The 17,896-nt window shown below is 29.2% G+C and overlaps 1 protein-coding gene and 1 long non-coding RNA gene across 2 annotated transcripts in view; one reads left to right on the top strand and one right to left on the bottom strand.

The window, feature by feature from the left end:
• Positions 1 to 12,808: 12,808 nt before the first annotated feature.
• LOC142219488 (uncharacterized) lies at positions 12,809 to 13,230 on the top strand. Its single transcript, XR_012717600.1, has 2 exons — positions 12,809 to 12,865; positions 13,006 to 13,230. It is a non-coding gene; the product is annotated as an uncharacterized LOC142219488 (long non-coding RNA).
• Positions 13,231 to 15,281: 2,051 nt separating this feature from the next.
• VAChT (Vesicular acetylcholine transporter) overlaps positions 15,282 to 17,896 on the bottom strand; it is a 55,019-nt gene continuing 52,404 nt past the window's right edge. The window contains exon 2 of the mRNA XM_075292883.1: positions 15,282 to 17,746. Within this exon, the coding sequence (XP_075148998.1) occupies positions 15,445 to 17,244 (1,800 nt within the window). The 5' untranslated portion in view covers positions 17,245 to 17,746 and the 3' untranslated portion in view covers positions 15,282 to 15,444. The remainder of the gene's footprint in view (positions 17,747 to 17,896) is intronic.

Here is a 17,896-nt window from a genome sequence, read left to right as displayed (position 1 = left end):
TAAGAATGTAATGAGGAAAAATTAAATATAATTATAAACAAGCTTAAATAAATAAATTTGCATAAAACGGTATTGATTACAAAATAAATTAGAAAAAAAACACTGCTTGAAATATCTTTGTGGAAAAATGAAATTGATTTATACACAGAAAATTGTTTTTTTTTTCTTAGTCAATCACGAAATTAATCAATCCATTAAATTTTTTTTTTTTGAAATTGCTTCAATCACGAAAATGATAGCATGTAATGGATACAGAATTAATTTATTGAAACATTAATCGATTCAATTAATTTCTTAATTGTTTCAATAAAAAAAAGTAGAAACATATTTTGTCCATATAATATTTTTACCATACGGGAAATGGATCAACCACAGAACCGGTACAGGACCAGTCCCCATTCTGGTCAAAACGTATGGAAGGGACCGGTCACTTTAACATGGGTTTGCCATTGACGGGGTAAATTTACATTTTAGGACGCGTCTCATCCCAAAGGACACGTCCTGGAACAATTTAGCAGGATCAACCCATAGAGAGGTCCGCAGGAACAAGTCTCGGACAAACTCTTAGAATTCCTTTTAAATTTGGGCATCCCAATCGAAACCGAAATGAAAAAAACTTTTGGAATATGTCCAATATGTATATATGAAAATGCTTGATATTAAAATCTTAATGGATCTAAGATTTTAATATCAAACGAATACGGAAATAAATAAATTACGACTATTCTAAAATTCCAACTAACTGCACAGAAAAAAATTTCACGGAAATTTTTCCAATTAAAATTTTAATTGAGTTTTAAAAAATATTCATTTAAAAATTTAATTGATTCAACAAATTTTTTAATTGAAACAAAAATCAATCACAAAAATTAATAGTATCAATTAATTTTTTAATTGGATCAATTAATTTTTTAATTGACCTTCAATTAATTTTTTTAGTTGATACTATCTTCTCTTTGATTGAAGACATTTCAATTAAAAAATTAATTGGATCAATTAATTTCGTGATTGAACCAGAAAATTTTATTTTTGTGTGTGAGCACAAGTACCAGTTCTGTGATAGGTCCGTCAGAGGCAATTTGCACCAATTTCCCGTAGGGTAATTATATTTTTATTTGGAAATAGATTGTTTACCTTACCGTTACAAAACATATATATAATATTTTTTTTTTTAATTATATAAAATGTATAAAATGTCAAGTTCAATCAACTTTTTAATTGGAGATGTTTTGGTTATATTGTTTTTTTTTTTTGTGTATGAGGAAAAACTTTTTCATAAATAAATTTTTCCATTTAAAGTTTGCATTTTGTAATGAATTTAGTTGAACGATTTTTATATCGATGATAAGATTTTTTGAGCTACAAATTCAACCATATAGGTTACTAATTTTTGACTTTTCAGGAAATTGCCTCAAATCGATTTTCATGGTTCTTAAAATCAGCTTCAAATTCATCATACAAAGTCATAATCTTTGAAATCGGCGAAACACTTTCTGAAATCGACTACCGAAATTTTTATACTGCTGAGTAATAATGCCTCAAGCTTAATCTTCATGTTCATTTGTACTTTCCTTATTTGAGAAAAATAGAAAATGTGTACTTTTTCAATGGCAAATATTTTTAAATAAATTTTTTAATTGGTATTGGGTTAGTTTAGTTTCATTCGAATCCTTCATTATGTAAAAAAAAAAAATTAAAAATATCTATTAATATCGAAAATAAAAAATATTGGCTTTGACCATGAATATGAATTCATTTAAATATTATATGAAAATGTTCATACAGTCTATGAAGTTTGTTTTTAAATTGTATGAGTTACGAACACGAAATCTTTTTGTGAGCCATATAATTTTCTCAAAATTGCATAAAAATCTTGTTGCTAAATGTTATGAAATTAGTCATTTATTTTACGAATATTTTCATATGGATTGTTGCAACTAAAGCCTTTTTGTTCTGAAAATAACACCTTGTTCACATAGTTTGCTAGAATGTAAACCTAAAGAAACGTTCACTATATATATGAAATAGTTCACTATGATAATGAAGTCGTATTTGTTCACAAAGATATTTTGCAAATATAAACTAATAACCTTAAAAATTGTAAAATAATCAAAAATAAATAGCAATGAGTTAAAAAAAATAAAAATTTTCACATGATATTTTCATTATGATTATGAGTATATCCAAATATTTTTATTACAAATGAACTAATTTAAAATATTGCTTTTTATTTTGTTGGAGGATTAGCATTTCGTTTCGTTTGTAGGTTTACTATATTATTTTTCCATTTTAATTTCTTCTCAAATCTTTTTTTCTTGGGTATTACATTTACTTTCAACTTTTCTACCTATCTTTTATTTTATAACATAAATAATTCATATATATTTTATATATTTTTTTCAATTATTTACAATTAGATATTTGATTATTTTTTATATATATATATAAATATATTTTTTATTTATATGGTTCTGTTTTCATATTTGTTGATTTTTTTCTATATTTTCTTTTTTTTATTTAATTGAAACTTTTTGATGGGAGATTTTTTTGTAATTGTTCTCATTCGACATGCGTTTGTTGTATTTAAAATTACTTAATAGAAAATTATATATGTATATGTTTACACATTATTTTGTACAATATCCTTTTAGAGAGATAATATGTGTAGCTATGTAGTGTGTAAAAGTATAACAAAAAACTAAATAACAAAAAATATATCTATATTTGTATAAAAATGTAGAAATTAATTGTACTAAACTGTTGCATATAGCTTGTTTTGGAGAATTGCAGCACTTTGATAAACATAAGGGTAATCTTCAATTTGAGTGTACATAAAAAAGTTCATCACAACATTCTTTAAGTAAAATTTTATTAAATGGTTTTGGAAATAGTTCAAATAGATGTAAATGCTATATTGAATGTTTTTAATTTTGTCTGTTAATTTAATTTAAGATACTTACATGCTTAGATTGAATTTAGTTGCTGATATTGAATTTTTGTATTGCATTTTATCATCTTATATAAGGGATATAAACCACACAGTTATACTATTTAGATTCTGAGATACTATTTATCAGTTTACGGTTTGATACCAATGGTTTGGTAAAATATACGCTATATAGCAGACTTACAAATTCAATTTTGGCTTTCCCAAAATCGCACACATGTAAATAAAGTATGGTATCTGAAGCGAAAGATGTAGCGAAATAGTGTGTCGTAGTCAATATGACTATATCAATTCTTGTTTAATGTCAGAACTCATATTTGGTTATTTGCGGCTTTATAAATTCAAACTTGGCCTTCCCCAAATCGCACACATGTAAATAAAATATGGTGTGTCGATGTAAATAACTAGTGAAATATTGCGTCGTATTACTGTATCAATTCTTCTTAAAGGTCAGAACTCATATCTTCATACGTATTTGGATATTTACGGGCTTACCAATTCAATGTTGTCCTTCCCAAAATCGCACACACGTAGATAAATTATGGTATCTGAAGCCAAATATGTAGCGAAATAGTGTGTCGTTGTTAATATTACTGTATCAATTCTTCTTAAATGTCAGAACTCATATCTTCATATATATTTGGATATTTACGGGCTTACAAATTCAAACTTGGCCTTCCCAAAATCGCACACACGTAAATAAATTGTGGTATCTGAAGCCAAATATGTAGCGAAATAGTGCGTCGTAGTCAATATTACTATATCAATTCTTCTTAAATGTCAGAATTCATATCTTCATACATATTTGGTTATTTACGGGCTTACAAATTCAAACTTGGCCTTCCCAAAATCGCACTCACGTAAATAAATTATGGTATCTGAAGCCAAATATATAGCGAAATAGAGTGTCGTTGTTAATATTACTGTATCAATTCTTCTTAAATGTCAGAACTCATATCTTCATACATATTTGGTTATTTACGGGCTTACAAATTCAAACTTGGCCTTCCCAAAATCGCACACATATAAATAAAATATGGTGTGTCGATGTAAATACCTAGTGAAATAATGTGGCGTTGTCAAAATTACTATATTAATTTTTCATAAATGTCAAAACTCATACATATTTAATATTCAAAGGCTTGCATGTAGCCAAATTGTGATAAATTCCCTCTCAGATTTTCTAACCTTATATAAAGAAACATTTCTTATCGTAACCTGATTTGTGCGTATTTATCAGCAGTAAAACTAATACCATTAATATTTAAAGTATAATTAACTTCGTATATTTTCCTAAACATTTGGTCGAAATTTTAACAATTTCCCCCGAATATGATGTAAAGTGGCCTAAAATGTGAGTGCAAGGGCTTCAAACATATAAAAAATTTAGACTTTCTTAAGGTAATTTTTGGGTTTTCGATGAAGATGTCGTAGGACAGTAAATCAAAATAAATATAATGCGTTTTGGCGACTTTCCATAAAAGCCCACAAAAATCGTTATTGGGCTTGCACCCATGGAAGATTTTTAAAATATGTATGTTTATAGGAAGCCTACGATATAACTTTTTTACTAGATTTGCACAATCAATTCCGTAAATGCTTTAAATTCTCTCTGTAATGCATCACAGACGGGTGGCATATGACAAACTATAACTTTTCATATAGGTATTAAGGCGTATGGATTATATGTTCTTATAAAATTTGCTTTAGACGAAAGTAAACGATTTCCTTATAATGCAAAAAAGCAAATCACACTATCATCAACACTAACGGCCATTTTCATGTATCTCCGTTAGACTTTAACTGCCAGTTAATAGAGAGAAAATTGCAAATATCTTCTCTTCGGTTAACTTTAACTGAAAAATTTTCAGCAGTTAAGTTCATAACTGGCATATGAAATATATAAGCAAGATGGCAGATATGTCCATGGTTAGGTATAAAAGTTCGTTAGCTAACGCAGCACTAACGGAGCTTCATGAAAATGGGGGTAAGTGTCATTTTTATGAAGCTCCGTTAATGCTAAGTTAGCTAAGAATCTTTTAAATCATATTATTGACATACTTGTCATCTTGCCTATTGTTCCATATGTCAGTTATCTGCTGAAAATTTTTCATTTCAGCTAATGATTATAGGAGAGAAGATATTTTCAATTTACTTTCTGTTAACTGGCAGTTTAAGCTTAACAGAGCTCCATGAAAATGGCGGTAAGAAAACTGAATTGCATTTTAAACTACACGCAGAGAAGAAATATGATCACTTCAAACATTTTTCCAAAGAAAAATGTTATTTTTGTATGGTGACCATGTAACATGTTTGTCACTAAAATGTTATTTTCTCGTCAAATATAACATGCTTGCCGAAATCAGATACATGATATCCGAGAAAATAGCATGGTTGCGAAAACCATGTTACATGATCACCACCCAAAAATAACATAACAAACCTATTTGAGGTGGTTTATATTAATTAAAATAGACTGTCAAAAAACCTTCATAAAAGAAAATTTATTTTGCACACAGTAACATATTTAACATCTTGTAAAATTCAAGACCACTTAGCATATGTTCCTGATAACATCTTCCCATTATCAACTATTTTAAAGCTATAAACTCAACTTTCTCCAAAGCAAGCTGTTTACATTTAAAATAAACAATATATACTAAATATATATTAAACTAAAAATATCCTATATTAATATTGCATCACAGTAAAGTGAAATTAATTACAAAAAAATATACGAATATTTATTTAAAATGATGGGTAGCTTGTAGTTTGTCATTGTTATTAAAACTTCATAATAATAAATGGCCGTATTTTCTGATATGTTTATGGTGTACAGTGATATTTTTCAATAGACATATTTTAATACATTTTAAATCAATTGAAATAACTCTAGTTTAATATAATTGCTATTATTTTGTTATAATATTTTTAATAATATAATATCTATGAAAAACATTGAATTCTAAAATCAATAAATTTTGGATAAGTGATTTTGCAATATAATTTTAAAAAAATGTTTGTTTTGTATATACTGAAAATAGTAATAATCTAAGGGAAACTGGAAAAAAGGAATACAGTTTTTTTGTAAACAATTGCCAGCATCTAGGCAGCTAGGGACTAATCTTCTTACTAGTTGAAAAAGGACTGATGGATATTGCCAGCATCTAGGTAACTAGGGGCTAATCTTCTTACTAGTTGAAAAAGGACTGATGGATATATTCATTGATGTAGTTAGTTTCCATGCAAAGAAATACAATTTTGTAGCATTGCCAATTTCGACATATGGACTATACATTTTTCCACTAATTCTATAACTGACTAGCTACTTTTATTAATTTTAACCAATAAAACTTTCTGAAAAATATATCAATATTATTTCTGTTTGGCAGCAGATACAGAACCGCTGTAACCATTTTCCAATTTTCCTTAGTGTTATATTTGTTGCGATGTTTGTTTTGTTTAATATTAATCATTTACATTTGTTAATATAAATTCTTTATACAAGGTACACACACACATATGCTAACATCATTTTAATTGAAACTGTTCTAATTGATTTTATTGCAGAAAATTATGACTGTTATTATCGACTTCTGATAAATAAGTTTTGATAAATTTTCACATATTTCAAAGTCTAATATAAACCGTCATAAAAATCCCAAAATTATAATTGATTGGTAGGTAGATAAATATCAATTTAAAAATATTACAGATTTTTTTTCAATTTTATACATTTATATTTGAACTATAACAAAAGGAAAAATAATTTTGTATATACATAGAAATGTAGAAGCTATAATATATTTTTTTCACAATTGCAATAAATCGTTTAATACAGTGCATTTGATAGTTTCAATAAAAATATCTAAAAAAATTGATAAAATTTCATATTTATTTATAAAGATAAATATATATAATTAGAATATATGTATATTTATATAGTATGTATATATATATATATATAGAGCTATAAGTATATAACTATGAATATGTATAGTTATACGTAATTTTAGTACTTAATTAGCAATAGTTTTAATATCACTTTTTGGTAATTTTTACTAGGCGAGCCGTAAGACTCTGATATGTATCGTTACCTTGGTTGTGTCTTATGTTAAGTTTGAAATGTCTTTGATACTGGATTACTTAAGGATGTGTAGAAATCAATTTGGTGATTTGGACATTTGAAATTGTCTTAATACAGCTGATATAATGTACTTAATGAGTCAAAGCCTTTCGAAGACTTTTTTCTCAAACAAAAGTTTCTTAAAATTCCTATAACAATGACAGCTTTTTGTTAAATTATTTCAATTTATTAAAAAAATACAATTTTATTGTGTAACAAGACCATTTTTTACATTAAAGAATGTTGGTAACTTCCAATAATGAATTACTACGTACACCATTTTTTTTAATATATACTAGATTGTAACCTTCTTCTTAACTTAACTTCTTAAAGTTTACGAATTTGATACAAGTAATGGTGTTACAAGAGATTTGAAGATGCACACATAGGCTTCTTGTACGTTGTGTTTAAGAACAGATATAACCAAACCTCGAGCGTTTACCATTTTTTCCCGATCATTTAGTTTGAAGATTGAAAATTCATATCTAAGGAAGATTCGAGAATTTTTGAAGTAAAATGTCGAATAAAAAGTTTGGAATTTGCACACATTGATTCAATATACTGTCGTTAATAGAGCAAGTACGTCCAAATAGTGTACTTGATGTATTATGCCTAAATCAATTCACTTGCAGGCTCAGGGTTTTCTGTTAATTTAGTTTATCGACTTTTTTGTAAACCCTCTTTTTATACCTTGCATAAGCAAAAGTTTCCACCATATATATTTCTGATGAATATTCCAGAAGAGGTTGATGTTTCTTGGAAATTATCTGATATTTCTTAAGTCACTGTTGCGAGGATTTACTATGAACTAAGCTACTAATCATAGCTTCTGACTAAAAAAGTAGTAAACCATTCATGAAGAATCTTTGCATATGGAAATATACACATAAGATACTTCTTATGCGGCAAAAGAATTTGATTTTTTTTGTACACATATAAACATTTTAGTTTAATGACAAGGACGAAAGTTCCAAAATTAATTTCTTTTGTCGATGACTCAAATTCAATTCTTTAAACGATTTAAATTAAGTTTTTATCAGAATACTTTTTTAAGAATTCATAAATGATTATTCAACTAACAAATAATTCCTTTCCATTATTATTATTATTCTTTTTTGTATTAATGTAAAAATCCAACCGTAGAATTGTATTAAATTCATGGAGATGTACACTTATATTATTCTTAATCCAACCTTCAAGTTTAAAATAACTATAGATCACGGCTATTAGAGTAATTTTGTACTGATATTCAAGTTCACTTCATCTATATTCTATGGAAAAAATTAATGCAACATTCAAAAATGCCTGCACACAAGGATATGTCTATATTTTTACTAAAGAGCATAGTATTGTAAAATATATACAGATCATATATTGCCCATATCAATTCATATCCTTTATTAAGAATCTTTGAATATGGAAATATACACATAAGAGACTTCTATATGCGTCAAAAGAAGCAGGTAATTTCATCTTAATTCTGTTCTTAATTTGTTTTAGTCAGCCCATGTAAATAATTTAGATCAAATATATTGGACAGAAACATAAAAACAATATATTGAATTTGCACACACAAACGTTGTGTACTTCTTATTAATGGAAAATATTATTTCAATATCATTCATATCTGGTTTTTCCTTAATCAATTCGGATGAGATTTAAAACCGATAATTAGTAAAAAATGTTTTTTTTTTTTTAATTTAAAATTTTAATACCTAGGATACAAAACCTTCAATATAAATATTAGCCTATATAAAGCTTACTTATATTTAAGCGAAAAAACAATACCTCAGTTAATTTAATTTTATTCTTCTCTGTTGTGCATGATTTTTGCTAATTTTTTAGAAACGTTGTATTGCATCATTATATTGGGGGGAGATTTCCACTTGCTTGGGCAGAGAATGATAGATGCTGGAAGCTTATTTCATATTTATTATTATTATTATTTTTTATTATTTGGCTACATTTCAGTCGATATAAGCCAATTTTTTTGGCGCCGGCGTCGAATGGACAAAAAGAAAATTACTGGCTGTGGTTAAAATCAGCGGAACCACTCAGCGGATTCATTTTCTACTCAGTAAGAATCTTAACTTATTTTAAAGCCAGGAAAAATTCTAAGAAAATTATTTACTTTATATTTAATTTTGCACACATATAAAGATTTTAGTTTAATGACAAGGTCGAAAGTTCCATAAATAAATTCTTTTGTCGATGACTCAAATTCAATTATTGAAACGATTTAAATTAAGTTTTTATTAGAATACTTTTTTAAGAATTCATAAATGATGATTCAATTAACAAATAATTCCGTTCCAACTTATTATTCTTTTCTGTATTAATGAAAAAATCCAACAATAAAATTGTATTAAATTCTTGGAAATGTACATTTATATTATGCTTAATCCAACTTTCAAGTGTAAAATAACTATAGACTAATTACGTACTGATATTCAAGTTCGCTTCATCTATTTTGTATGGAAAAAATTAATGCAAATGCCTGCACACATGGATATGTGTATCTTTTTACTAAAGAGCATAGTATTGTAAAGTATATACAGATCATATATTGCCCATATCAATCCATCAATTGAAATTTCTAAACTAATTGAAAATATAGCAAATTTGTTCTCTTATCACATCCTTTTGGTAATCACAGTATACGGAAATAAAAAACAATAACTAAATATTTATTTTTATTTTTCTTATGAAAAATCCTGAGAAATTTTCAATTATCCTAAACGATGTATTCCAAACCATGGACATTTAATGGTTTTTGGTTTTCCTTTATTTACCCGGTTTCTATGTATTTTAGAACGTTTTGTGCATTTTATTTGGATATGTCAATGATATTTGGTTTCGGAATTCTATTGACTACGATTATTGCAAATTTCTCTTTAATTTTCTCATTATCTTGATATTTATGCTAAATCTAAGGCTTAATGGCTAAAATATCGCGTTTTTGTCCTTTGACTGATATGATACGATTTCTGGTTGGTCTTAAATTCTATAATTCTTTGGTTATTTAGCTTAACACGGTCTTTTTTTCAATGAAAGTGTTATAGTTGATTTTCTTTCTTGATTAATATATAATGAGATTCTCTTATTGATTCCTTTGAAATTTACATAATATTTTGGGGAAAATAAAACAAAAAAATAATAGAAAGTAGAAAGTATTGTTCTGAAGGACTTAACTTAAGCTTAAGTTATGGCAAGTTTGTATTATTCACGGGTTACAATAGTGCAAGAATTTAAAAATAAATATAAAACTATATATAAGAGGAGATTTTTGAAAAGAAAAGTTTTTTTTTATAAATTTCGACTATGAATAGTTAAATATGTAATATTATTCATTTGGGCAATAAATGAAGTCTTATGAAGCAAACAAAAAAAAACTTTTAATATGATTTATTTATTGTTTATTTACTTTTTTTCAGAGTAGTATCTCAACTTTTTAATTATTTTATAACACAAATGAAATCAAAGAAATACAATTTTACTGCTCAGTTACAATAAAATTCCTTAAAAATTAAAAAAAAATATTGTATATTACACTGACAAAAAAATATTGTCGTGAGGTCAAAGATTTCATGTCTTTAAAATACGAATGCAAATTTTGCTTAGCATAGAAGACGTATTTCTCTAATATAAAGTTTTTTTCCTTGTCCAAAAGTCGATAAGATTTTCAATGAAGTCGTATTGTCCTTATAATTAAGTGATTTGACTTAAAAATAGGTATCATAACCTGAAAGAAAGCACGTTTGGGCTAAGGTCAACTTGACTTTAATAATTCAGATAAATTCTTTAAATTTAATGAAATTTTCTTTAAATTTGTTGCCTTTTTGCATCTTAACTACAAAGCAAAAAATCGTTCAAATACACTCAAAAAAAAGTGAACTCTCTATTTCACTAAAGCCAATTTAACTTTATTTTAGTTCATGGAATTATTATGTTTGGAGAAAGTTTCCTTTACTCTAATAAGTTTTTGTGTACGTTAGTTAAATTAACTAAAACAGAGGGAAAAAATATACTCAAATGAAGCATAAACATTAACTAAATTCGTGTCTTCCACCAAATAGTTCAGAATTTCTATAAATTTGTAAATTTTACCAAAAATGCGTCCATCATGAACTTCGTATGTCACTAAAGACATTCTTGCAATTTTGAACTCCAAATTTTTCCTTCAAACTACAAAATTTTCTTTAACTAGTGAAAATACTTAGTTATGTCTAATAAATTTTCTTGAATTTGTCGAAAAATATTTACTTATTTTTATGAATTCGGCGTGATGCCAACGTTCGTAATACTGTTTAGTTAAAATTTTCTACAAATATTCAAAATTTTCTAAAATTAACCGAAAGTTTTCTTCCTGGTGGGTTCACTGTTTTTTCAGTGTATAGGATATGTTTTTCAAAACTTTATTTTAAAGAAGTTTTTTACTTGAAACATAGCATAATTTCTACTGGAAGTCGAGTCTTAATTTGGAAAATAAAGTTGTCGTTAACTCGTTTTTAAGGGACTTTGATAGCATATAAAGAAAATAAGGTGAGAAAGCGAAAAATTATAATTTGCTTCCTAGAAGCAAGTACACAAAACCCAAATTTAAAAGAGAATATTGTGTCTTAAAAGTATCCTTACTTCTATTCTCCGCTTCTTTGGCTTGGAATCAATACGAAAATTGTTAATGTAAAGACAAAATCTTTAGAACCTGGCATGCTTTTTTTTCAGTGTACAATTTTGATGATGCAAAAGTCCAATTGATTGATTGACTTTTCAGAATAGACTAATTGCCTTTTTATGATGACCAAGCTCAGCGTTAAAATCAAAATTCGAATTTTTAAAAATTTTAAAAATTAAAAAAAAAAAAAATTTATCAAGTTTGGCAAAGGCCTAAAATTCCTCTCTTTTACTATTTGAAAAAATTAAATTTTCAATTTTATGATTTTCATTACAATCTCTAGTAGATCCGGAATGGTATTGGTTTGAGCAAATATTTCCACAATTTTTCTCCAGCTGTATATTCAATATTAGGTCAATTTTTTTTTTGATTTTCATCACAATCTCCAGTACTATTCGGCCCAAAGACGATAAACTTTAGGAAGATAGGAAATTGGTTTGCTTCATACCAAATGTTGCATTTACCATGTTAGTTCCATACATGTTTGTAATTTTGTTTATTTAGGGCCTTTTCGGAAACGCAGTGTTGCGCTGCAACTGCTGCGCATCACATTCATAATTGCAACATCCGGCAACACTGCAAGCGTCATATGTTCTAAAATGCAACAATGTAGCATATGTTGCGCAAACGTAGTAAAAAACACGCAGTATAAAAATGGCTGATGCAGAGAACGAGTAAGTATTAAAATTTTCAATTTATTTTTGTTTTTTATATATTATATTATATGTTTATAATATTTTTATTATATTTTTATAATTTTTTAGGGTAGAGGTTGATTCCAAGACAACTAAATTAATAGTAAGAGCACGTTTGGATATGGAGGGCGACTTTGCGTCAGGCCGAAAAAAACAATCAGTGTTATGGAGCAAAGTGGTCGGCAAAATTAAGGAAAATAAACCTGATTTCAGGCTCACGAAGGAGCAGACAAATAGGAAATTTATAAATATGCAAACGACCTATAAAAGAATAAAAAAGAGAAACAAGGAGACTGGAAGAAACGCTACTAAATGGGAGTTTTTCGATGATTTTTAATGGGCCGTGCCCATTCCTACGTTAAACCGATCACTTATATGCCGGAAGCTCACACAACCATTACTCATCTTCCACAAAGTGATAAGTAAGCATTCTTCCAAATTATACGCACAACGGCCCTTGCTACGTGTTATCCAGAATGGTTCAAACGCACACAGCAAGGACTGAAATCAGGGATTTTACACACACGTTTAACAAATATTGTTATGCTTACTTGAAATGTAGATCGGCTCATACGGAAGTGATTGAAAAAAACATCATCCGGATATTGATTGACGACTTCAAAGTATCCCAAAATTTTTGGAATTCTTCGTATCGTCTTGCAAACTTGTTGCAGTATTAAATTTCGCTTTTTATACTTTAGATATCTTTTTTTCTGTAAATAACATAGATTTGACCCATTTGAAGAGTCATCTAATTCACAAATAAAATTTATTATATACTTTTCCATTTGTGGTGTTTTTGCGTTCTAAATTGCAAACAAAATATGCAACAAAAAAGCAGCTGCAACAGCTGATCGGCAACAGCTGCGCAACAAAATCAATGTTTCGCAGCAGTTGCAGCGCAACACTGCGTTTCCGATAAGGTCCTTATTTTTCGTTTTTATTTTTTAAATGAAAAACTTAATTTTCTTAATGAAACAATATTAAATTTTAGGCAACAACAAAAAAATTACATTTTCCCGTTTAAGGAAATTTATGTCGTGCACTTAATTTCTTTTTATTTGCATTTTAATGCTATGTCAACACTTGTCGTATACGCGTTTGGTTCGAGTATGAAACTTACACGGTAGTAAATGGTTTGATCTCCTCAGTAGCCAATTCCCTATCTTCCTAGAGTTTATTGTCTTTGATGCGGTCTAGCGACATTCAGCAGTAATGATTTCCAAAATTTAAATTTACAATTTAGTATTTTTTTTTTTATTAAAACATTAAATTTTAAATTTAGCTTCTGAGAATTCATCTATTAAGCACTTGAGCTTTTTCAATGGCACTTCATAATGTTTGCTTTAAAAGGGCCTTAGACAATTTTAGAATGCCCCCTGCCCATCTGCCCCCTCTTCCCATCTATTTTTATTTGGAGAATCATAACGACAATATTTCTTGCAATTTCATTAATAAACATTTCTTCCTTCGGAAGTGCTCATATTTCTTAGAAATTTAATTCCATTTGCTATTGGATATGTTTTCTAAGCTACATTATGACAACTCTAATTTCTCAAGGTACTTTTAAATTCAATAGAGTAAAAATATTTCCTTGAAATTTTTTTCACTGGACAATGACAAAGAAGTAAATATGATATTTCCGTTTCCTAGTTCACTCAAATATTACTTTAGAATAAATTGATAAAAATATAAAAAAATAATGAGACTGTTGTGATACCAAATAAATGAATTATTGAGTTGTATTATGTAACTTTTGTTTGTGGCGTTATTATCCAAAGTTGCGTTATTATCTATCTCCAATCTTTTCATAGTTTGCCATAGAAACTCATAATTCACTTTGCGTCGTTTCAGTTTGCGTCTTATTTTTTTGGAACGTATTTGCGACGCAAAGCGAGGTCTAGGTGTACTATAATTTGCCATAAATAATTAAAACATTACTTGATCCAGTTAGAAATTTAATTTAATCAAAGTTAGAAAAGACGTAGTATATGTCTATCAAAAATCTCCTCTTTTGTATATACGGCAATAAAAATTTTCAATAAAGGAAAAAATCTAAAAATAGATTCGAAAAAAGTATCAGTATTTTTTATGTGAATCTAGAATATAAGTACTATGTGCCACAAAAGCTTGATTACTTTGATGTACATAAATAAATATACATAATAAATAATAATAAATAAATATATATGTATATATATGGATACCCATATATATGATATGTATACATATATATGTATATGCCTAATGATATAGTATATTATATACTTATATTTAAGTCTTAAAATTTAAGTTTTCATGATATGTTTGTGATAATGGTTTGTCGTTTGCCTTATATATTCTAAATATTTTAATAGTAATAATATTTTATTTATAAATATATATATATATGTGTATATTCTAAATTACTTAGAACTTAATGGATACTTGAGTAAAGGAAGTTAAAAATATTTTTTTTATAAGGGCTTATAAGAAAATACATAACAGGGATTCGGAAAAAAAAATTCATATAAATTTCTTTTAGTGTATAATACATTTTTTTATATATGATATGTATATATAAAAAAGTGGTGTTGCTTGTAGTTACTTAATTAAATTATCATTATAATTAGAGATATGAAACAATCTGCGTTTTTTTTTTGTTATATAATAAATTTTTTAGAGGTTTTTGGTTTTGTTTTTCAGTTTAGTTTCCTTTTTCTTCTTGTTTAAGAGATAACTATGTTATAGTGTAATAGAACCACTTTGTTTGTTTGTTTGTTTGTTTTTTTTATAACTATTTATTTTTCTATAAGTTTAACATTAACACGTTTGGTTTCGATAATTACAACTGAAAGTTTTTTGTTTTTGGGGGAACAACGTAACATGGTGAGGAAAATGAACTAACTAACATTTGTTTATGTTTTTGTTGTTGTTGTTGTTCTAACGAAATCTCAAAGATAAACGATCAATAAAATAGAAACAAAAATAAATTACCGCTAATTTTGTATAAGACAACAGTTTAAAATCCTTGTCTGAAGGGATTTGCTGGACCACCAGGACCACTGGAGCCGGGACCGCTACTTGCTGCTCCACCGCCGGCCTGTTGTTGTTGTTGAAAGGGATTTGCCACACGTTGCTGAGGAAGATGTCTGCTATCTGAGGATGATTGTTGATACATACCACCTTGCTCCTGATAGCCAGGCTGATAGGACTGTTGATATTGGGCATCTTGTTGATAACCACCACCTCCACCACCGCCTCCTTGCTGTTGATAGCCTCCTTGCTGCGATTGATAATCATAGCCTCCCTCATCCAAATTGGTTTCCTGCTCTTGCTGATATTGTTGACCATATTCAAGATGATTTTTGAAATCTCCCTCCACAGGCTGTTGATCCTGCATAACATACGTTTGATATTCTTTATTGGGAGGATCTTGCATAAGAATATTGGCCTCATTCTCGAAAGGCTTGAAATCGTAGATGTTCCGTAACTTTCTCAAAATGGGCACATAGATTAAATTGGAAAAGGCTATAAGGAAATTTAAGGCTGTAAAGCCAATAGCCTCTACTATGCCTCCGGCTATAATGGGCCCCACCGCGTAGGCTATTGAATAGGAAATATCAGCTATGGCATAAATGGAACCATAAACCGATACATAACGGACATCCACCAGATAGCCCAGGGTGGGCAAGAGGGCAGTATCGATGAGGGCAATGCCAAAACATATGACACATATAGGAATCATGAGCATTTTGTAGGAGGTACAGAAGGGTATAATGAAACAGGAGAGGCCCTCCAGGGCCAAGCCACCGGCAGCCATTAGCCATTGATGTTGGGGATATTTTCGAGCCATTTTCACAGTGATCACCACCCCCAAAACATGAGGGAAAAAAGCGGGCAGCCACACCATACCGATTTTCCAATTTTCGGTGGTCATATTGTCTTCCATCCACAGCGAAATGGTGGGTTCCAAGAAGGCCAGGGCCACATTGGACATGGTCAAGGCCCCAGCACACACAGCAATATAGGGATCCATTAGCAAACGCCATATGGGTATGGTCTCCTGTTTGACCTCTCTACTCTGGGCCAACTGTTCTTTGATGGGCTTCATTACAAGCAGCAACATAAGGCCGTCTATAAGACACACCAGGGCCAATATAAGGAAGGGTACTTCCTTGCCGGCAAATTGATATAGGGCTCCTCCAAAGGGAGGTGCTACCAGACAGCCAAAGCTGATGAATGCCAAGGCAATACCTAATGCCTGAGATCTTTCATTCTCTTCGGTAAAGCGATCGGCAATCATGGCTAGGCCTGAGGTATCAGCAAAAGCTGAACCAGCTCCTTGTAGAGACCGAGCAAAGAACAGAACACTGTAACTGCTGCCACAGGCAAATACCGCCGTTGAGAAGAACATAATCGTGAGGCCAACCATCATGGGAATGTCGTAGCCAATCTTATCAATTAGGCCTCCTGAGAAAGGATTAACCATTAGCTGGACAATGGCCTTGGAGGCGAAAAGTATACCCGTGGCCGAATCCTGGCCATGATGATCATGATGAACGGGTAATACAAGGCCCGTACGATTGTCCCTGACAGGTCCAGGTGTCACTTCATCCACTTCAAAACTTCCGATTTCTCTTAGATAGTCGGGTATTATAGGCACAATCACCATGTACAACATGTTATCCAAAAGCAGGGCAATGGACACTATAACCAAGACCAGACGTCTTTGATTGACTGGTTCTCGAATTTTTTCCCACACAATATCCTTAACCTCCTTCACTTCCAGATTGATGACAGGTATGGTGAATGAAGACATTTTGTAAGAGAGATATTAACTTCAGCTGCTCAGAGTGTGTAATACGAAAAATTGAAAAATATTTTTTAACTAATTCTTTTTTTTTTGTTGTTGGAGTTTTTGTTGTTGCAGTTCTAAGGCTTAAATGCTAGAGATCGTTTTTTGTACTCTTCTTTTTTGGTTGAAATTTTTAGGTGTGCCTTTAAAATTTCTTTTGAATATATATATTTTTTATTTTGAGTATCCTGTACTATCCTTTAGTTTTTGAGTTTTTGTTTTCAGCAACAAAATCCATTATTTTTTTTTTTTTTTGTAATCGTCCTTTCTTTTCTAATTCAGGCACATATTTCCTTCTGGCTCCTTCTTGCTAATGCTTTGCCAATTCTCTATTTAATTTATTCTCCTTCTAAGCTCCTTTTTCCATTTGTCCCAGTAACAGCTTTTTAGGTGGAGGTGGTGGTGTTGGTAATGGTGGTGGTTGTAGTGGTGTGAGTTTTCGTTACATTTGTTTAGTGGCCACAACCTTTAACGACACAGAAACAAGATTTCAATTAATTTTTTTTCTCTTTGTAATTTTTAATTTTTTATTAGATTTTTGATATAACTTTCTCATACAATAATTTTCATTTTATTTGTTAGTATACGATATTTGTTTTTTTTTTTATTCGTTAAT

The sequence above is a fragment of the Haematobia irritans genome, chromosome 1 (assembly GCF_050003625.1).
Source record: "Haematobia irritans isolate KBUSLIRL chromosome 1, ASM5000362v1, whole genome shotgun sequence".
NCBI lineage: Eukaryota > Metazoa > Arthropoda > Insecta > Diptera > Muscidae > Haematobia > Haematobia irritans.
Note: the sequence above shows the minus strand (reverse complement) of the source record. Positions and strands in the feature narration are given on the sequence as shown.